The 22876-nt window shown below is 46.4% G+C and overlaps 1 protein-coding gene across 1 annotated transcript in view; it reads right to left on the bottom strand.

The window, feature by feature from the left end:
- The window catches only part of spef2 (sperm flagellar 2), a 314152-nt gene that overhangs the window by 202240 nt on the left and 89036 nt on the right, over positions 1-22876 (bottom strand). Inside the window, exons 9-11 of the mRNA XM_078557229.1 lie at positions 20960-21147; positions 10898-11066; positions 4559-4778 (exon numbers count right to left, since the gene is read on the bottom strand). Coding sequence (XP_078413355.1) covers positions 4559-4778; positions 10898-11066; positions 20960-21147 — 577 coding nt within the window. The remainder of the gene's footprint in view (positions 1-4558; positions 4779-10897; positions 11067-20959; positions 21148-22876) is intronic.

Genomic DNA, 22876 nt, shown 5'->3' with positions numbered 1-22876 from the left:
TTAAATGAGGAGTAGGTAATGGAGGCAGCAGTTGGGGCAGTCGAGTGCTCCGAATGCAGCATGTGGGAAGTCAGGGACAGCACAATTGTCCCTGATGACTACACCTGCAAAAGGTGCATCCAGCTGCAGCTCCTGAGAAGCCGAGTTAGGGAACTGGAGCTGGAGTTGGATGAACTTCGGATCATTCGGGAGGCAGAGGCAGTAATAGACAGGAGCTTCAGGGAGACAGTCACCCCTAAAAGTCAGGATGCAAGCAGCTGGGTGAATGTCAGGAGAGGGAAGGGGAATAGACAGAAAGAGCAGAGCACCCCTGTGGCCGTTCCCATCAACAATAGGTATACCATTTTGGATACTGTTGGTGGGACGACCTACCAGGAACAAGTTGTAGTGGTCGCGTCTCTGGCACCGAGGCTGGACCCTCAGCTCAGATAGGAGGGAGGGAAAAGAGGAGAGCAGTAGTGATAGGGGATTCGATAGTTAGGGGGACAGATAGGAGGTTCTGTGGGAGAGATCGAGAATCCCGGATGGTCTGTTGCCTCCCTGGTGCCAGGGTCCGTGATATCTCGGATCGAGTTCTCAGTATTCTCAGGAGGGAGGGTGAGCAGCCAGATGTCGTGGTCCATGTAGGGACCAATGATGTGGATAGGAAGGAGGAGGAGGTCCTGCAAAGAGAGTTTAGGGAGTTAGGTGCAAAGTTGAAAGACAGGACCTCCAGGGTTACGATCTCAGGAGTGCTACCCGTGCCACGTGCTAGTGAGGCTAGAAATAGGAGGATAATGCAGCTAAATACGTGGCTAAGGAGATGGTGCAGGAGGGAGGGCTTCATGTTTCTTGACAATTGGGCTCTGTTCCAGGGAAGGTGGGACCTGTTCCGACGGGACGGTTTGCACCTGAACTGGAGGGGGACTAACATCCTTGCGGGTAGGTTTGCTAGTGCTGCTCCGGGGCGTTTAAACTAGATTTGCAGGGGGAGGGGAACCAGAGTGTTAGAGCAGATGGAGGAGGATAAAGGTCAAGCGAGGAATGCATGTATAGACAGAAATCAAGGGTCAGTACATGATAGAAATGTTCTCAGGTGCATCTATTTCAATGCAAGGAGTATTGTCGGAAAGGGAGATGAGCTTAAGACGTGGATTGGCACGTGGGATTACGACATTATTGCTATTAGTGAGACTTGGTTGCAGGAGGGGCAGGACTGGCAGCTCAATGTTCCGGTGTTCCGTTGTTTCAGACGTGATAGAGGGGGAGGGATGAAAGGGGGAGGAGTGGCATTACTAGTCAGGGAAAATATCACAGCTGTGCATAAGCAGGACAGCCCGGAGGGCTCGTCTACAGAGGCCATATGGGTGGAGCTGAGGAATGGGAAAGGTGTGACCACACTAATAGGGTTGTATTATAGACCGCCCAATAGTCAGAGAGAATTGGAGGAGCAAATCTGTAGAGAGATAGCAGACCGATGGAAGAAACAGAAAGTTGTGATAGTAGGAGATTTTAACTTTCCACATATTGACTGGGACTCTCATACTGTAAAAGGGCTGGATGGCTTGGAGTTTGTCAAATGTGTTCAGGAAAGTTTTCTAAATCAATATATAGAGCTACCAACGAGAGAGGATGCAATACTTGACCTCCTATTAGGGAACCAGACAGGTCAGGTGACAGAAGTATGTGTAGGCGAACATTTTGGGTCCAGTGACCACAATGTCATTAGTTTTAAGCTAATTATGGATAAGGATAGGTCTGGTCCTCGAGTTGAGATTCTAAATTGGAGAAAGGCCAATTTTGTGGAAATGAGAAAGGATCTAGGAAGAGTGGATTGGCATAAATCAAAGTATTGAGTATAGGAGTTGGCATGTTATGGTGAGGTTGTATAAGACATTGGTGAGGCCAACTTTGGAGTATTGTGTGCAGTTCTGGTCGCCTAACTACAGGAAGGATATCAGTAAGATTGAGAGAGTGCAGAGAAGATTTACTAGGATGTTGCCGGGTCTTAAGGAGTTGAGTTACAGGGAAAGATTAAACAGGTTGGGACTTTATTCCTTGGAGCGTAGAAGAATGAGGGGAGATTTGATAGAAGTTTACAAAATTGTGAGGGGTATAGACAGAGTAAATGCGAGTAGGCTCTTTCCACTTAGATTAGGAGAAATAAACACAGAGGACATGGCTTTAGGGAGAAAGGGGAAAGGTTTAGGGGGAACATTAGGGGGAACTTCATCACTCAGAGTGGTGAGAGTGTGGAACGAGCTACCATCTGACGTGGTAAATGTGGGCTCACTCTTAAGTTTTAAGAATAAATTAGATAGATACATGGATGGGAGAGGTCTGGAGGGTTATGGACTAGGTGCAGGTCAATGGGACTAGCGGAATAATATTTCGGCACAGACTAGAAGGGCCGAATGGCCTGTTTTCTGTGCTGTAGTGTTCTATGGTTCTATGGTTCTAAAGCGGGCTGCTTTGTCCTGGACAGTGTCAAGCTTCTTGAGTGTTGTTGGAGCTGCATCATCCAGGCAAGTGGGGAGTATTCCATCACACTCCTGACTTGTGCCTTGTAGATGGTGGACAGGCTTTGGGGAGTCAGGCGGTGAGTTACTCGCTGCAGGATTTCTAGCCTCTGACCTGCTCTTGTAACCACAGTATTTATATGGCTAGTCCAGTTCAGTTTCTGGTCAATGGTAACCCCCAGGATGTTGATAGTGGGGGATTCAGCGATGGTAATGCCATTGAACATCAAGCGCCAATGTCAATGTCAACAATCAAATACAACTGACATAAAACTAACAGGGAGAAAAGGAGAGACAGGCACCAGCACACTGAGTGGAATCATGAATGGGAACTGTCCCATTAACCTGGCTGACCGCCTCCTCGGAGGTGATGCACTCTGCCCATGCTCAGCTTGCACACTCTAAATTTAGCAGACAGACTTCCTGAACTTGGGACAAAAATCACCTGCCCAAGGTCAAACACAGAAAATGAGGTCCTTCAATTAAAATTCAAATCTTACACAAAGACATTATAGGCTGCAAAAAAAAAAAAACATTATTAAAAATAAACAGCTGAGCGGAATATTTGGAATGTGATATTTTTCTGCATTTTTAAAAACTTTGTTTGAACCTTTACTTTGTAATTGGAAAATTTTAATTCCTGAAAAATAAAAGATCAGAAAGCATTTTGGGCAATTTGTGGTCAGAATGAATAGACAGGGAAATGTCCATTCATACATTATCAGTTGCTGTGTCTCACAGGGTGGGACATCTTCAACATTGAAAAGGCCATTGCAGTAACAATCATAAAAGGAACCAATGTTTAGTAACATCTCAATGACGTGTTCAGTATACAATAGTGACACTTGTGCAGGTCTACTTCAGCTGACTGGGTTACATGGGGGAGGCTCATACTAGGCAGGGTGTCACTAACCAATAACACTTCCCTTTATCAACAGGTGACCTGGCCTGGAAATGCAGGAACCATTGGGAGCTGAGGATTGGAGCTGTGCCTGGGGCCTCTGTCCATGTCCTAATGCATGTTGTTGAAGACAATCTGTTTTCTAAATGGAGTCTTACAATGAAAATGACAACAAGGGCAAGGGCAGAACTCTGTTCCGCTTAACTCCATAGAGCATAGGAACAGGAGTAGGGCAATTGAACATGCTCAATGATAGAGCTTCCACAGCCTCTGGGGCAAAGTATTCCAAAGAGTCACCACCCTCTGAGTGAAGAAATCCCTTCTCATCTCAGTCTTAAATGGCCTGTCCCTTATTCTGAGACTGTGTCCCCTGGTCCTAGAGCCAGAGCCAGGGGAGGCATCCTTCCTGTATCTGTCGAGTCCTGTAAGAACTTTGTATGTCTCAATGAGATCACCTCTGATTCTTCTGAACTCGAGAGAATACAGGCTTAGTCTCCTCAAACTTTCTTCACAGGACAATCCCACCATCCCAGGAATTAGTCTGATCAATCTTCGTTGCACTTCCTCTATGTCCCTCTTCAGCCAGCATATCTTTCAGCCTTCCTTAGGTAAGGAGGCCAAAAGAGTGAGTGTGTGTGTGCATGTTTGTAAGTGTGTGAGTGTGTGTGTGTATAAGGATGTGTGTGTGTAGAGATGTGTGTGAGTGTACATGTTGTAAGTGTGTGTGCATGTTTGTGTGTGTGGGTGGGTATTTGTATGTGTGCACACACGTGTGTGTCTGTGTGTGTGCAAGCATGTGTGTGTGTGTACGGCCGTGTTTATAAGTGTGTGTGTATTTGTATTTTCGTGTTTGTAAGTGTGTGTTTGTAAGCGTGTGCGTGAGTGTGTGTGTCTGCATGAGTGTTTGTGTGAGCGTGTGTGAGTGTGTGCATGTGTGTGTATGTTTAAGTGTGTGTATGTGAGTTTGACTGAGTGTGACTGTGTGAGTGTGACTGTGAGAATGTGTGAAAGTGTGAGAATGTGTGTGTGTGTAAGTGTGAGAATGTGTGTGTGTGTAAGTGTGCACATGCGTGTGTGTGCGTGCGTGAGTGTGTCAGGGTTGTGAATCTCGTGTAGAGACACACCTTCCCCTCCACAGGCAGCCTGTTGTTGAACCTACCTTCTGCTAAGTATTTCAGGCAGGTGCTTTTGCCTGCAAGCAGCTTGCCCAGAATGCAGGCCTTGATGGGGAAAGCAGGAAACACAGGGGGTGGCGTTGGTGGTTTGGTGGGATGGACGATTTCAAAGATCCGGTGAACCACATGTCCCAAAATGTTATTATTGGCTGGTGGGCCACGAATATCCCCTTCCTCAGGTGGTAGCCAGTCACCAGTCATCATCTGAGCAAGAGAAAGAGATGAGGTGTGTGTGAGAGAGAGAGAGAGAGTGGGGGGGGGGAGAGAGAGAGACATAGAGACAGAGACAGAAAGAGCGAGCGAGAGAGAGAAAAAGAGATTGAGAGAGAGAAGCAGATAGAGGGAGAGGGAGATGGGCAAAGACAGAGAGTGCAACAGAAAGGGAGAGAGAGAGAGAGAGACAGCTAGACAGGGATGGAGAGTGAAGGAGGCAGACAGAGAAATGGAGTGAGTGAGAAAGATCAGGAGGAAGATGGAAGAGTGTAGAGAGGAAGAGATTGGAGACAGCACGGATAGTGATTGAAAAACAGAGAGGAGAGGCATAGAGCGAGTGTGAGAGAGTTGGAAGCAGAGAGAGTAAGAAAGAGGGAGAGAGCAAAAGAGGAAGAGAGAGAAAGAGGAACAAGCGATAGGTGAAGGGAGAGAGGAAAAGAGCAATGGAAGAGAGGAAGAGAGTGCCAGGTGAAGAGAAGCAGAGATTGGGAAAAGAACAAAAGGAGTGGAAAGTGAGAGCCATTGCAGAAAGAGAGCAGAGAGGCAGATAGCAACAGAAACGGAGTCAAAAATAGCTGCTAACATTGAAGGAACACGTGCATTTCAGACACTGGAAATGAAAACCATTCTCAACATTGCACCCTTGTTTCAAGTGAAACTTAAATTGAAGGAAACAGCACAGAATCCCATCTTGTAATAATCGATCCATCAGTCTCCACATACACATGCACACCCCCACACACACACACCCCCACACACACACAGTAACAGCCACACTCACACACACAGTAACATACACACAAACACCCACACACTCACACAGTAACAGCCACACTCATACACACAGTAACATACACACAAACACCCACACACTCACACAGTAACAGCCACACTCACACACACACAGTAACATACACACAAACACCCACACACTCACACAGTAACAGCCACACTCACACACACACAGTAACATACACACAAACACCCACACACTCACACAGTGACAGCCACAAATACACAAACACACACCCACAGTAACATCCACAAATACACAGACACACACATACACCCACAGTAACATTAACAAATACACGGACACAGACACACACACCCACAGTAACATCCACAAATACTACAGACACACACCAACAGTAACATCCACACGCACACACACACCCACAGTAACATCCATAAATACATAGACACACACCCACACCCACAATAACATCCACAAATACACAGACACACACCCACAGTAACATCGACAAATAAACAGACACACCCAAACACACTCACCAACAGTAACATCCACAAACACACACACCCCCCCCACAGTAACATCCAGAAATATACACACACAAACACACACACACGCACACACAGTGGCATCCACAAATATGCATATAGACACACACAAACACGTACAGTAGCATCCACAAATACACACACGCACAAACACACACACCGTGACATCCACACACCCTCACAAGCATACAGTAGCATCCACACAAACGCACACACAGACATAGTAACATGTACACACACACACACACTGTAACATCCACATACACACACACATATCCATACACACACACATACAGTAACATCCACAAACACACACCCCCCCTCACAGTCACATCCACAAATACACAGACACACACACACCCACAGTAACATCCACAAATATACACATACACATACCTAGAGTCACATCCACAAATACATAGACACATAGACACACACACACGCCCACAGTAGCATCCACAAATACACATACACACACAAACACACACAGTAACATCCACAAAAACACACATGCAAACACACACGCACACACACACAGTGACATCCACAAATACACATACAGACACACACAAACACACACATGCACAGTAGCATCCACAAATACACACACACACAAACACGGACACGCACACACACACAGTGACATCCACACACCCTCACAAACACACAGTAACATCCACACAAACACACACACACAGTAACAACTACACACACACACACACACACTAACATCCACATACACACACACACACACACACACAGACACACATACATACAGTAACATCCACAAGCGCACACACAGACATAGTAACACCCAGGCACACACACACACACACAGACAGTAACATCACACACACAAGCACACAGTAACATCTACACACTCGCAATCACACACACACACACACAATGACACACACAGAGTAACATCCACAGACACACACACACACAATAACATAAACACACACACACACAAACAAAAATCCACACACACACACACACACACACACACACACACAGTAACATCCACACACACACACCCAAACTCACACACACACAGTAACATCCATACACACAAGCACACAGTAAAATCCACACACACACATAGGAACATGGAAACTAGGAGCAGGAGTAGGCCATTCGGCCCTTCGAGCCTGCTCCGCCATTCATTATGATCATGGCTGATCATCCAACTCAATAGCCTGCTCCCGCTTTCTCCCCATATCCTTTGATCCCTTTCGGCCCAAGAGCTATATCTAACTCCTTGAAAACATACAATGTTTTGGTCTCAACTACTTTCTGTGGTAGTGAATTCCACAGGGTCACCACTCTCTATGTGAAGAAATTTCTCCTCATCTCAGTCCTAAATGGTCTACCCCATATCCTCAGATTGTGACCCCTGGTTCTGCACTCCCCCACCATCAGGAACATCCTTCCTGCATCTACCCTGTCTAGTCCTGCTAGAATTTTATAAATTTCTATGAGATCCCCCCTCATTCTTCTGAACTCCAGCGAATATAATCCTAACCGACTCAATCTCTCCTCATATGTTAGTCCTGCCATCCCAGTAATCAGTCGGGTAAACCTTCACTGCACTCCCTCTATAGCAAGAACATCCTTCCTCAGATAAGGACACCAAAACTGCACACAATATTCCAGGTGTGGTCTCACCAAGGCCCTGTACAATTGCAACGAGACATCCTTGTTCCTGTACTCAAATCCTCTGGCTATGAAGGCCAACATACCATTTGCCTTCTTTACCGCCTGCTGCACCTGCATGCTTACCTTCAGCGACTGGTGTACAAGGACACCCAGGTCTCGTTGCACATTCCCCTCTCTCAATTTATAGCCATTCAGATAATAATCTGCCTTCCTGTTTTTGCTACCAAATTGGATAACCTCACATTTTTCCACATTATACTGCATCTGCCATGCATTTGCCCACTCACTCAGCTTGTCCAAATCACACTGAAGCATCTCTGCATCCTCCTCACAGCTCACCCTCCCACCCAGCTTTGTGTCATCTGCAAATTTGGAGATATTACATTTAATTCCCTCATCTAAATCATTAATATATATTGTGAATAGCTGGGGTCCCAGCACCGATCCCTGCGGTACCCCACTAGTCACTGCCTGCCATTCGGAAAAAGACCAGTTTATTCCTACTCTTTGTTTCCTGTCTGCCAACCAGTTTTCTATCCATCTCAATTCACTACCCACAATCCCACGTGCTTTAATTTTACACGCTAATCTCTTATGTGGGACTTTGTCGAAAGCCTTCTGAAAGTCCAAATAAACCACATCCACTGGTTCCCCCTCATCAACTCTACCAGTTACATCCTCGAAAAATTCCAGTAGATTTGTCAAGCATGATTTCCCTTTCATAAATCCATGCTAACTCTGTCTGATTCTGCCACTGTTTTCCAAGTGCTCAGCTATTAAATCTGTTATAATGGACTCTAGAATTTTCCCCACTACCAACGTCAGGCTGACTGGTCTATAATTCCCTGTTTTCTCTCTACCTCCCTTTTTAAATAGTGGGGTTACATTAGCTACCCTCCAATCTGTAGGGACTGTTCCAGAGTCTATAGAATCTCGGAAGATGACCACCAATGCATCCATTATTTCTAGGGCCACTTCCTTAAGTACTCTGGGATGTAGATTATCAGGCCCCGGGGATTTATCGGCCTTCAATCCCATCAATTTCCCCAACACCATTTCCCTACTAATACTGATTTCTTTCAGTTCCTCCCTCTCACTAAACCCTGTGTTCCCAACATTTCTGGTATGTTATTAGTGTCCTCCTTTGTGAAGACAGAACCAAAGTATGTATTTAGTTGGTCAGCCGTTTATTTGTTCCCCATTATAAATTCCCCTGTTTCTGACGGTAAGGGACCTACATCTGTCTTCACTAATCCTTTTCTCTTCACATACCTGTAGAAAGTTTTACAGTCAGTTTTTATGTTCCCTGCAAGCTTACTCTCGTACTCTATTTTCCCCTTCTTAATCAATCCCTTGGTCCTCCTTTGCTGAATTCTAAACTGCTCCCAATCCTCAGGTCTGTTGGTTTTTCTGGCCAATTTGTATGCCTCTTCCTTGCATCTAATACTATCTCTAATTTCCCTTGTAAGCCATGGTTTGGCCACCTTTCCTGTTTTACTTTTGCGCCAGACAGGAATAAACAATTGTTGCAGTTCACCCATGCGCTCTTTGAATGTTTGCCATTGCCTATCCACCGTCATCCCTTTAAGTAACATTTCCCAATCCATCATTGCCAACTCGCGCCTCATACCATCGTAGTTTACTTTATTAAGATTCAGGACCCAAGTCTCAGAATCAACTACGTCACTCTCCATCTTGATGAAGAATTCTATCATATTATGGTCGCTCATCCCCAAGAGGCCTCGCACAACTAGATTGCCAATTATTCCTTTCTCATTACACAATACCCAGTCGAGGATGTCCTGTTCTCTCGTTGGTTCCTCAATGTGTTGGTCCAGAAAAATATCCCGTATACACTCCAGGAATTCCTCCTCTACGGTATTGTTACTTATTTGATTTGCCCAATCTATGTGCATATTAAAGTCACCCATAATTACAGATATTCCTTTATTACATGTTCTCTAATTTCCTGTTTAATGCCATTCCCAACATCACCACTACAGTCTGGGGTGTTTATACAACCCCCACTATCGTTTTTTGCCCCTCAGCTCTACCCATACAGATTCCACATCGTCGGAGCTAATATCTTTCCTCACTATTGCGTTAATTTCCTCTTTAACCAGCAATGCAACTCCACCGCCTTTTCCTTTTTGTCTGTCCTTCCTAAATACTGAATACCCCTGGATGTTCAGTTCCCATCCCTGGTCACCCTGCAGCCATGTCTCCGTAATCACGACTATATCATACCTGTTTACATCTATTTACGTGCACACAGTAACATCCACACACACTCATACAGGCACACACACAGAGTTACACCAACACACAGCAACATTCACACATGCACAGTAACATGCACACACACCCTCAGAGACACACAGTTCCATAGACATACACACACACGCTCACAGAGTAAAATCCATACACACACACACTCATACATACACAATAACACATACACTCACACAGTAAGATCCGCACACACATAAACACACACATTGTCATCTACAAACACAATAACATCCACACATACATACATACACTAACATCCACAGACACACACACACACTAACATCCACACACACAAGCACACACTAACATCCACACACACAAGCACACACTAACATCCACACACACATACAGTAATGTCCATAAGCACATATACACACACACACACACACACACACACAAAGAGACAATAACATTCACAAACACATACTCAGTAACATACACACACTAACATCCAAACACACACACTAACATCCAAACACACACACACTAACATCCACACAAACAAGCAAACACAGCAACACACATACACACAGTAACATCCACATGCACACACACACTCACACACAGTAACATCCTCACACACATACATAATCATTTGCACAATAATATCCACAGGCACACCCACACTCATACACACAAACAGTAACATCCACAGACACATAAATACACTCATACACACTCACGAGCACACATACACACACACACTGTACCATCTACACACACACACCCACATACAGAGTAATAACCTAATATTCACACACACTCAAACATTAATATCCACACACACACGCATACACGCACACACGGTGATGCGGAGACACTGTCTTTTGGGGAGTCACAGTGAGAAGTTGTACCTTATAATCTTCATAGTCCTGGGCATTAAGCATTCCCTGCTTAGCCAGCTCCACAGTGTCCTTGGAACTTGCCTCTGAAGGTTGTGGCTCAGTGACTTCCTGCTCATATAAGGGAAGCTCAAGGAAGAACATCTCCTTCCATTCTCTCATAATCTTCTCTGGAATCAAGCTGAGAGGCAGAATACATTCACAGCATTATCAGACCAAAATGGATTGTCCCAGTCTGGCTACTTCATCAGGGCCTGGAGAGTCCCCTGGTGTTCTGCAGCCCCAGAATCCTAACCCTAATACAGCCCTCTGACCCTAACCCCAATACAGCCCTCTGACCCTAACCCCAATACAGCCCTCTGACTCTAACCCTAATACAGCCCTCTGACCCTAACCCTAATACAGCCCTCTGACCCTAACCCCAATACAGCCGTCTGACCCTAACCCCAATACAGCCCTCTGACCCTAACCCCAATACAGCCCTCTGACCCTAACCCTAATACAGCCCTCTGACCCTAACACTAATACAGCCCTCTGACCCTAACCCCAACACAGCCCTCTGACCCTAACCCTAATACAGCCCTCTGACCCTAACCCCAAGACAGCCCTCTGACCCAAACTTCAATACAGCCCTCTGAACCTAACACTAATACAGCCCTCTGACCCTAAACCCAAGACAACCCTCTGACCCTAACACTAATACAGCCCTCTGACCATAACCACAATACAGCCCTCAGACCCTTACCCCAATACAGCCCTCTGACCCAAACCCTAATACAGCCCTCTGACCCTAACCCCAATACAGCCCTCTGACCCTAACCCCAATACAGCCCTCTGACCCTAAGACTAATACAGCCCTCTGACCCTAACCCCAATACAGCCCTCTAACACTAACACTAATACAGCCCTCTGACACTAACCCTAATACAGCCCTCTGACCCTAACACTAGTACAGCCCTCTGACCCTAACCACAATACAGCCCTCTGACCCTAACCCCAATACAGACCTCTGACCCTAACCCCAATACAGCCGTCTGACCCTAACCCCAATACAGCCCTCTGACCCTAACCCCAATACAGCCCTCTGACCCTAACCCTAATACAGCCCTCTGACCCTAACACTAATACAGCCCTCTGACCCTAACCCCAACACAGCCCTCTGACCCTAACCCTAATACAGCCCTCTGACCCTAACCCCAAGACAGCCCTCTGACCCAAACTTCAATACAGCCCTCTGAACCTAACACTAATACAGCCCTCTGACCCTAAACCCAAGACAACCCTCTGACCCTAACACTAATACAGCCCTCTGACCATAACCACAATACAGCCCTCAGACCCTTACCCCAATACAGCCCTCTGACCCAAACCCTAATACAGCCCTCTGACCCTAACCCCAATACAGCCCTCTGACCCTAACCCCAATACAGCCCTCTGACCCTAAGACTAATACAGCCCTCTGACCCTAACCCCAATACAGCCCTCTAACACTAACACTAATACAGCCCTCTGACACTAACCCTAATACAGCCCTCTGACCCTAACACTAGTACAGCCCTCTGACCCTAACCACAATACAGCCCTCTGACCCTAACCCCAATACAGCCCTCTGACCCTAACACCAATAGAGCCCTCTGACACTAAACCCAATACAGCCCTCTGACTCTAACCCCAATACAGCCCTCTGACCCTAACCCCAATACAGCCCTCTAACACTAACACTAATACAGCCCTCTGACACTAACCCTAATACAGCCCTCTGACCCTAACACTAGTACAGCCCTCTGACCCTAACCACAATACAGCCCTCTGACCCTAACCCCAATACAGACCTCTGACCCTAACCCCAATACAGCCCTCTGACCCTAACCCCAATACAGCCCTCTGACTCTAACCCCAATACTGCCCTTTGACCCTAACCACAATACAGCCCTCTGACCCTAACCCTAATACAGCCCTCTGATCCTAACCCCAATATAGCCCTCTGACCCTAACCACAATACAGCCCTCTGACCCTAACCACAATACAGCCCTTTGACCCTAACCCCAATACAGCCCTCTGACCCTAACCCTAATACAGCCCTCTGACCCTAACCCTAATACAGCCCTCTAACCCTAGCCCTAATACAGCCTTCTGATCCTAATTCTAACCCCAATGCAGCCCTCTGACCCTAACTCTAATACAGCCCTCTGACTCTAACCCCAATACAGCCCTCTGACCCTAACCCCAATACAGCCCTCTGACCCTAACTCTAATACAGCCTTCTGACCTAACCCTAACCTTAATACAGTCCTCTGACCCTACCCTAAATACAGCATCTGACCCTAAACTTAACACAGGCGTCTGATCCTAACCTTAATACAGCCCTCTGATCCAAACCCCAATACAGCCCTGTGACCCTAACTCTAATACAGCCCTTTGACCTAACCCTAACCTTAATACAGCCCTCTGACCCTCATCCTATACTCAATACAGCCTTCTGACCTGAACCCTAACCTCAATACTGCCCTCTGACCCTAACCCCAATACAGCCCTCTGACCCTAACCCTAATACAGCCCTCTGACCTGGACCCTAACCCCAATACAGCCCTCTGACCCTAACCCTAATACAGCCCTCTGACCTGGACCCTAACCTCAATACAGCCCTCTGACCAGATCCCTAACCTTAATGCAGCCCTCTGATCCTAACCTTAATACAGCCCTCTGACCAGAACCCTAACTCTAATATAGCCATCTAACCCTAACATTAATACAACCCTCTGACCCTAACCTTAATACAGCCCTCTGACCTGATCCCTAACCTTAATACAGCCCTCTGATCCTAACCTTAATACAGCCCTCTGACCTGATCCCTAACCTTAATACAGCCCTCTGATCCTAACCTTAATACAGCCCACTGACCCTAACCTTAATACAGCCCTCTGACCTGATCCCTAACCTTAATACAGCCCTCTGACCCTAACCTTAATACAGCCCTCTGACCTGATCCCTAACCTTAATGCAGCCCTCTGATCCTAACCTTAATACAGCCCTCTGACCAGAACCCTAACTCTAATATAGCCATCTAACCCTAACATTAATACAACCCTCTGACCCTAACCTTAATACAGCCCTCTGACCTGATCCCTAACCTTAATACAGCCCTCTGATCCTAACCTTAATACAGCCCTCTGACCTGATCCCTAACCTTAATACAGCCCTCTGATCCTAACCTTAATACAGCCCTCTGACCCTAACCTTAATACAGCCCTCTGACCTGATCCCTAACCTTAATACAGCCCTCTGACCCTAACCTTAATACAGCCCTCTGACCTGATCCCTAAGCTTAATACAGCCCTCTGACCCTAACCTTAATACAGCGCTCTGACCCTAACGTTAATACAGCCCTCTGACCTGATCCCTAACCTTAATACAGCCCTCTGACCTGATCCCTAACCTTAATACAGCCCTCTGACCCTAATCTTAATACTGCCCTCTGACCCTAACCTTTATACAGCCCTCTGACCAGAACCCTAACTCTAATATAGCCCTCTAACCCTAACCTTAATACAGCCCTCTGATCCTAACCTTAATACAGCCCTCTGATCCTAACCCTAATACAGCCCACTGACCCTAACCCCAATACAGCCCTCTGACCCTAACCCCAATACAGCCCTCTGACCCTAACCCCAATACAGCCCTCTGACCTGAACCCTGACTTTAATACAGCCCTCTGACCTGATCCCTAACCTTAATTCAGCCCTCTGATCCTAACCTTAATACAGCCCTCTGACCAGAACCCTAACTCTAATATAGCCCTCTAACCCTAACCTTAATACAACCCTCTGACCCTAACCTTAATACAGCCCTCTGACCCTAACCTTAATACAGCCCTCTGACCCTAACATTAATACAGCCCTCTGACCTGATCCCTAACCTTAATACAGCCCTCTGACCCTAACCTTAATACAGCCCTCTGACCCTAACCTTAATACAGCCCTCTGACCCTAACCCTAATATAGCCCTCTAACCCTAACCTTAATACAGCCCTCTGATCCTAACCTTAATACAGCCCTCTGACCCTAACCTTAATACAGCCCTCTGACCCTAACCCTAATATAGCCCTCTAACCCTAACCTTAATACAGCCCTCTGATCCTAACCTTAATACAGCCCTCTGACCTGATCCCTAACCTTAATACAGCCCTCTGATCCTAACCTTAATACAGCCTTTTGTCCTGAACCCTAACTCTAATATAGCCCTCTAACCCTAACCTTAATACAGCCCTCTGACCCTAACATTAATACAGCCCTCTGACCCTAACCTTAAGACAGCCCTCTGACCCTAACCTTAAACAGCTCTCTGACCTGATCCCTAACCTTAATACAGCCCTCTGATCCTAACCTTAATACAGCCCTCTGACCCTAACCTTAATACAGCCCTCTGACCCTAACACTAATATAGCCCTCTAACCCTAACCTTAATACAGCCCTCTGATCCTAACCTTAATACAGCCCTCTGACCTGATCCCTAACCTTAATACAGCCCTCTGATCCTAACCCTAATACAGCCCTCTGACCCTAACCTTAATACAGCCCTCTGACCCTAACCCCAATACAGCACTCTGACCCTAACCCCAATACAGCCCTTTGACCCTAACCCTAATACAGCCCTCTGACCCTAACCCTAATACAGCCCTCTGACCTGAAGCCTAACCTTAATACAGCCCTCTGACCCTAACCCCAATACAGCACTCTGACCCTAACCCCAATACAGCCCTTTGACCCTAACCCCAATACAGCCCTTTGACCCTAACCCTAATACAGCCCTCTGACCCTAACCCTAATACAGCCCTCTGACCTGAAGCCTAACCTTAATACAGCCCTCTGACCTAAACCCTAACTCTAATACAGCCCTCTGATCCTAACCCTAACATCCATGATAGTATTGGTAAGAGTGACAACTGCACTGTTCTTCGGGAGACAAAGTCCTGTTTTCACATTGAGGATAACCTCCATCGTGTTGTATGGCACTACCACCGTGCTAAAAGGGATAGATTTCAAACAGATCTAGCAACTCATAACTGGGCATCCATGAGGCGCTGTGGACCAACAGCAGCAGCAGAATTGTACTCGAACACAATCTGTAACCTCATGGCCCAGCATATCCCCCACTCTACCGTTACCATCGAGCCAGGGGATCAACCCTGGTTCAATGAAGAGTGCAGGAGGGCATGCCAGGAGCAGCACCAGGCATACCTAAAAATGAGGTGTCAACCTGGTGAAGCCATAACACAGGACTACTTGTGCGCCAAACAGAGTAAGCAGCAAGTGATAGACCGGGCTAAGCGATCCCACAACCAACGGATCAGATCTAAGCTCTGCAGTCCTGCCACATCCAATTGTGAATGGTGGTGGGCAATTAAACAACTCACTGGAGGAGGCTCCACAAATATCCCCATCCTCGATGATGGAGGAGCCCAGCACATCAGTGCAAAAGATAAGGTTGAAGCATTTGCTACAATCTTCAGCCAGAAGTGCCGAGTGGATGATCTATTTCGGCCTCCTCCGGAGGTCCCCAGCATCACAGATTCCAGTCTACAGTCAGTTCGATTCACTCCACATGATATTGCTACAACCCCCAGGTGAGGCTCCCCAAAGCTGGTGATTCAGGCAAGACCCCTCACTTTGTCAGTGCCTGGCTGTGGCACCCCCAAACTTTTATGCCCCAGTTGGGGAGGGATGAGCTGGCTCCCTGTCTTTATTCAGCACCCCCGACTGCTGGTCGCAACAAGCTTTAATCTAAAAAGGATCCCTTTCGCAGGTACCTTTCTCCCAGACCCAATTGTTCTGCCTTTGGAGGAGCTAATTTGATCAGACTTTCTTGAGTTAAAGGTAAGAGTAAGCTTATTAACTGCTAAAGGTGAGAAAGGATAAAACACACGCATATACGGTCATCCAGGTTAAAAGTAATAATTTAGCTTGAAGTAAGAGAAAAAATATACATAAATTATTAAAGGCTAATAGAAGCCAGAGAGTTGGGATAAGTGGGCCATTTTCAGGATGGCAGCCTGTAACTAGTGGAGCACCACAGGGATCAGTGCTGGGGCCTCAATTATTTACAATATATATTAATGGCTTAGATGAGGGAAGTGAATGTACTATCGCCAAGTTTGTAAATGATACAAAAACAGGTGGGAAGGCAAGTGGTGAGGATGTCACAAGGAGTCTACAGAGGGATATAGACAGGTTGAGTGAGTGGGCAAAAACTTGGCTGATGGAATATAATGTGGGAAAATGTGAGGTTATGCACTTTGGCAGGAAGAATAGAGGAGCTGAATATTATTTAAATGGAGAAAGGCTGCAGAAAGCTGCAGCACAGAGGGATTTGGGGGTCCTTGTGCATGAATCCCAAAAAGCTAACATACAAGTTCAACAGGTAATAGGGAAGGCAAATGGAATGTTGGTCTTTATTTCAAAGGGAATGGAGAATAAAAATAGGGAAGTCTTGCTAAAACTATACAAGGCACTAGTTAGACCACACCTAGAATACTGTGAACAGTTTTGGTCCCCTTATCTAAGGAAAAATATACTGGCATTAGAGGCAGTCCAGAGAAGGTTCACTAGGTTGATCCCAGGTATGGGGGGATTTTCTTATGAGGAGAGGTTGAGTAGGTTGGGCCTGTACTCATTGCAGTTTAGAAGAATGAAGGGTGACCTTATTGAAACATATAAGATTCTTAGGGGGCTTGACAGGGTAGATGCTGAGTGGTTGTTTCCCATGTGGGAGAGTCTAGGACCAGAGGGCATAATCCCAGAGTAAGGTGTCGCCCAGTTAAAACAGAGATGAGGAGAAATTTCTTCTCTCAGAGGTTAATGAATCTGTGGAATTCTTTACCGCAGAGGGCTGTAGAGGCTGGGTCATTAAGTCTATTCAAGGCTGAGATAGACAGATTTTTAATCAGTAAGGGAATCAGGTGTTATGGGGAAAAGGCAGGAAAGTGGAGTTGAGGATTATCAGATCAGCCATGATCTCATTGAATGGTGGATCAGACTCGATGGGCCAAATGGCCTACTTCTGCTTCTACGTCTTATGGTCTTATAAGTATATGGAGCGCTCCTTGACTCGTAGAGAGCAGGTGATTGAATGTTGCGGCCGCTACAATTTGAGATTCGAGTCGAATTGACTTCGGTAGGTGAATGGTTGGTTTCGAGGTTCCAGTGGTGTTGGCTTTGATAGAGGGAGAGAGATCGGGACCCCTGCAAAATGGCAATTTGCAGGGGTCCTGTGTGTTGCTGTTACATCTGAGTCAAACTTCCAGCACCTGTTCTCTAAGACCACCCACCAACAGACAGACACTGGGGCAGCTTTTTAACTCACTTTTAACCCTTCCTTTGTATATTCCAAGTGGGGAGTGAATTCACAAATCTGTCTTGGCATTGCTCACAGGCTTTCTTGATGAGATGACACTCATCTCCTATTATGTCCCATTGTCCCTACCGGAGGCAGCAATTAGTTTCTGGATGTCTTTAGAAGTACCTTGTCTGGCAATAGGGTGGGATTCCAGTACCTCTTCGGGTGTCACCCTGCATCATTCCAGCCAGTGACTAGAGTGCATTTTTTTAAAAACTCAGGAACGACGATATATTTCCAAGTCAGGATGGTGAGTGACTTGGAGGGGAACTTCCAGGTGGTGGTGTTCCCATCTATCTGCTGCCCTTGTCCTTCTAGATGGTAGTGGTCATGGGTTTGGAAGGTGCTGTCTAAGGAGCCTTGGTGAGTTCCTGCAGTGCATCTTGTCGATGGTACACACTGCTGCTACTGTGCGTCGGTGGTGGAGGGAGTGAATGTTTCTGGATGTGGTGCCAATCAAGCAGCTGCTTTGTCCTGGACGGTGTCAAGCTTCTTGAGTGTTGTGGGAGCTGCACTCATCCAGGCAATTGGGGAGTATTCCATCACACTCCTGACTTGTACCTTGTAGATGGTGGACAGGCTTTGGGGAGTCGAGAGGTGAGTTACTCGTTGCATTTTGACATGGACTGCTTCAGTATCTAAGGAGTCGCGAAGTCCAATATTTCCGGATGCAATTCGGTGTTTTTCCTGCACTATCATGACAATAACAAGAAACGGCTGAAGGCACTGGATACTGCAAAGGCTATGGGCTCTGACAATATTCCGGCAATAGTACTGAAGACTTGTGCTCCAGAACTTGCCACGCCCCTAGCCAAGCTGTTCCAGTACAACTATAACACTGGCATCTACCCAGCTATGTGGAAAATTGCCCAGGTATGCCCTGTACACAAAAAGCAGTATAAATCCAACCCGGCCAATTACCGCTCCATCAGTCTACTCTTGATCATCAGTAAAGTAATGGAAGGGATCATCAACAGTGCTATCAAGTGGCACTTGCTTGGCAATAACCTGCTCACTGACGCCCAATTTGGGTTCCATCAGGGCCACTCAGCTCCTGACCTCATTACAGCCTTGGTTCAAACATGGACAAAAGAGTTGAACTCCCGAGGTGAGGTGAGAGTGACTGCCCTTGACATCAAGGCAGCATTTGATCAAGTGTGGCATCAAGGAACCCTAGTAAAACTGGAGTCAATGGGAATCAGGGGGAAAACTCTCCGCTGGTTGGAGTCATACTTAGCACAAAGGAAGACGATTGTGGTTGTTGGAGGTCAGTTATCTCAGTTCCAGGACATCACTGCAGGAGTTCCTCAGGGTGGTGTCCTCAGCCCAACCATCTTCAGCTGCTTCACCAATGACTTTCCTTCCATCATAAGGTCAGAAATGGGGATGTTCGCTGATGATTGCATAATGTTCAGCACCATTCGCGACTCCTCAGATACTGAAGCAGTTCATGTCCAAATGCAACGAGTAACTCACCTCTTGACTTCCCAATGCCTGTCCACTATCTATAAGGCACAAGTCAGGAGTGTGATGGAATACTTCCCATTTGCCTGGATGAGTGCAGCTCCCACAAAACTCAAGAAGCTTGACACCATCCAGGACAAAGCAGCCCGCTTGATTGGCACCACATCCACAAACATTCACTCCCTCACCATCATTGAACAGTAACAGCAGTGTGTACCATCTACAAGATGCACTGCAGGAATTCACCAAGGCTCCTTAGGCAGCACATTCCAAACCCACGACCACTACCATCTAGAAGGACAAGGGCAGCAGATAGATGGAAACACCAGCACCTGGAAGTTCCCCTCCAAGTCACTCACCATTCTGACTTGGAAATATATCGCCGTTCCTTTACTGTCACTGGGTCAAAATCCTGGAACTCCCTCTCTAACAGCACTGTGGATGTACCTACACCACATGGACTGCAGCAGTTCAAGAAGGCAGCTCACCACCACCACTTTCTCAAGGGCAACTAGGGATGAGTAATAAATGCCGGCCCAGCCAGCGACGCCCATATTCTGTAAATGAATAATAAAAAAAATACAGCCTGGTGTCCCTAACCGGGACCTCTGACCCTAACCCTAATATACCCCTTTGACCTTGTATCTAACCCTAATGCAGCCCTCTGATCCCCGCCCTAATACTAATACAATCCTGTGGTCCTAACGCTAACTCTCTGGCCTTGACCCCTACCCTAATACAACCCCTAACCCGAATACAGCTTCTGACAATCGAAACCTGCACAGGCCCCTCCTCTATTTCTTTCAGAATGTGAAGGCTTGAATTGTAAAGGCGGCTGATCATTTGCTTCTTTGGGGCTGTATATCTGACAGGAAATCCCTGTCCGTCCCAGTGAGGCTGAGAATCTGCTGTGAGGGGGGTGACCTCCAATCCCACACCCCATCACCCAGTGCACATGGCTGGGATTAGTGTGGCCAGAATAGGAACTTGGTTGGGACTCCCTTGAAGAAGCACTCAGGGAGTGTGTTTTAGTCATTAATATTAATGCACACCCCTTTTGGATGGAGGTACATGGCGGGGGTTGGGGGAGGGGATCACAGCCCCATCTCCCCTCCCCACCCCCAGCTTCCCTCAGTAGGACCATTTATCGCAGTGAGCATTAGGATTCTCTCTTGAGTACAATGTGGGTTCTCCAGGAGCTCTGGGGTTCTACTTACTTCAGTGTGAGTTCGCGGTATTCTGCAATCTTGGTCACTAAATCGATGATGTGTTCCACCACCTCCCAGCACAGGTTGTAATGTTTGCGGAATCGCTCCCTTGCACGATGAGCCATTATCTTCTTATGCATTTGCTGTTCTAGCTGGGTCTGTTCCATATGTTCCAGTTTCTCCGCTCTTGCCAAGACCTACCAGGCAAGAAGGAAAGAAAATCATACCTCAGACTTTACTCTCTTAAATAGGAAAAGAGTGACTAAAGCTCGTGTTGGTCCCTCTAGAGGGTGAGTCTGGGGAATTAATTGTAGAAATCAAGGAAATGGCGGAGGCGTTAAATGGGTATTTTGTGTCTGTCTTCACTGTAGAGGACTTAGAAAACTTCCCAAAGATACTCGAAAATCAAGAGGTGAGCAGGAAGGGGGAACTTACAACAATCACCATAACCTGGGGAAAGGTGCTGGGAAAACTATTAGACCTAAAGGCTGACAGGTCCCAGCATTGGATGGGAAAAGGTGCTGGGAAAACTATTAGACCTAAAGGCTGACAGGTCCCCAGGATTGGATGGCTTGTACCTGAGGCTGGGAAAAGGTGCTGGGAAAACTATTAGACCTAAAGGCTGACAGGTCCCAGGATTGGATGGCTTGTATCTGAGGCTCGTCAAAGAAGTGGCTGCAGAGACAGTAGATACATTGATTATAATCTTACAAAATTCCTTAGATTCTGGAAAGGTTCCGAGCGGATTGTAAAATAGCTGATGTAACACCTTTATTCAAAAAAGGAGTGAGACAGAAAGCAGCAAACTATAGGCCAGTTAGTCTAACATCTGTCATAGAGAAAGTTATTCTTTTGTTTATTCATTCACGGGATGTGAGCTTCACTGGCTGGGCCAACATTTATTGCCCATCCCTAGTTGCCCTTGAGAAGGTGGTGGTGAGCTGCCTTCTTGAGCCGCTGCAGTCCATGTGGTGTAGGTACACACACAGTGCTGTTAGGGAGGGAGTTCCAGGATTTTGACCCAGCGACAGTGAAGGAACGGTGATATATTTCCAAGTCACGATGGTGAGTGACTTGGAGGGGAAATTCCAGGTGGTGGTGTTCCCATCTATCTGCTGCCCTTGTCCTTCTAGATGGTAGTGGACGTGGGTTTGGATGGTGCTGTCTAAGGAGCCTTGGTGAATTCCTGCAGTGCATCTTGTAGATGGTACACACTGCTATTACTGTGTGTCGGTGGTGGAGGGAGTGAATGTTTGTGGATGTGGTGCCAATCAAGCGGGCTGCTTTGTCCTGGATGGTGTCAAGCTTCTTGAGTTTTGTGGGAGCTGCACTCATCCAGGCAAGTGGGGAGTATTCCATCACACGCCTGATTTGTGCCTTGTAGATGGTGGACAGGCTTTGGGGAGTCAGGAGGTTAATTACTCGATGCATGATTCCTAGCCTCTGACCTGCTCTTGTAGCCACAGTATTTATATTGTCATGAAGAGACATTAATGTTTGTAATGTTATTGGAAATTATTTTTAAATTGGATTTGTAGTACAGTCTGTGTCTATGTGTGTGTGTCTGAGAGTGTGTTAATTGGCTTAAAACCAGCTAGTCTGGGTACTTTGATGTATAGTAGTTTGAGATGTTAATTACATAAATGTAAGGTTAGAAGGTAAAGAGTATATTCACATTTGTTGAATAAACCATTCAAAAGAATGGGTAAAATCTTGCACCCAGCTAAGAGACACCAAGCAATGTGTTTATATTACTGATAAAATTGGTGGAATGACAGGATTATTGTTAGTAGAGGTAAAATTTTAAAAACCTAGTCAGACAATGGAAAATTTACATTCAAAGGGAAAGCCAGGTATAAACAGGGAGAAGTTTGTGTGTGTGAGTGAGAGGCATTTAAGATCTAACCAGCCTGTAAGCCTGGGACT

This window comes from Cetorhinus maximus, chromosome 2 (genome assembly GCF_964194155.1).
Source record: "Cetorhinus maximus chromosome 2, sCetMax3.hap1.1, whole genome shotgun sequence".
Taxonomy (NCBI): domain Eukaryota; kingdom Metazoa; phylum Chordata; class Chondrichthyes; order Lamniformes; family Cetorhinidae; genus Cetorhinus; species Cetorhinus maximus.
This window is presented reverse-complemented; position numbering and strand designations above follow the sequence as displayed.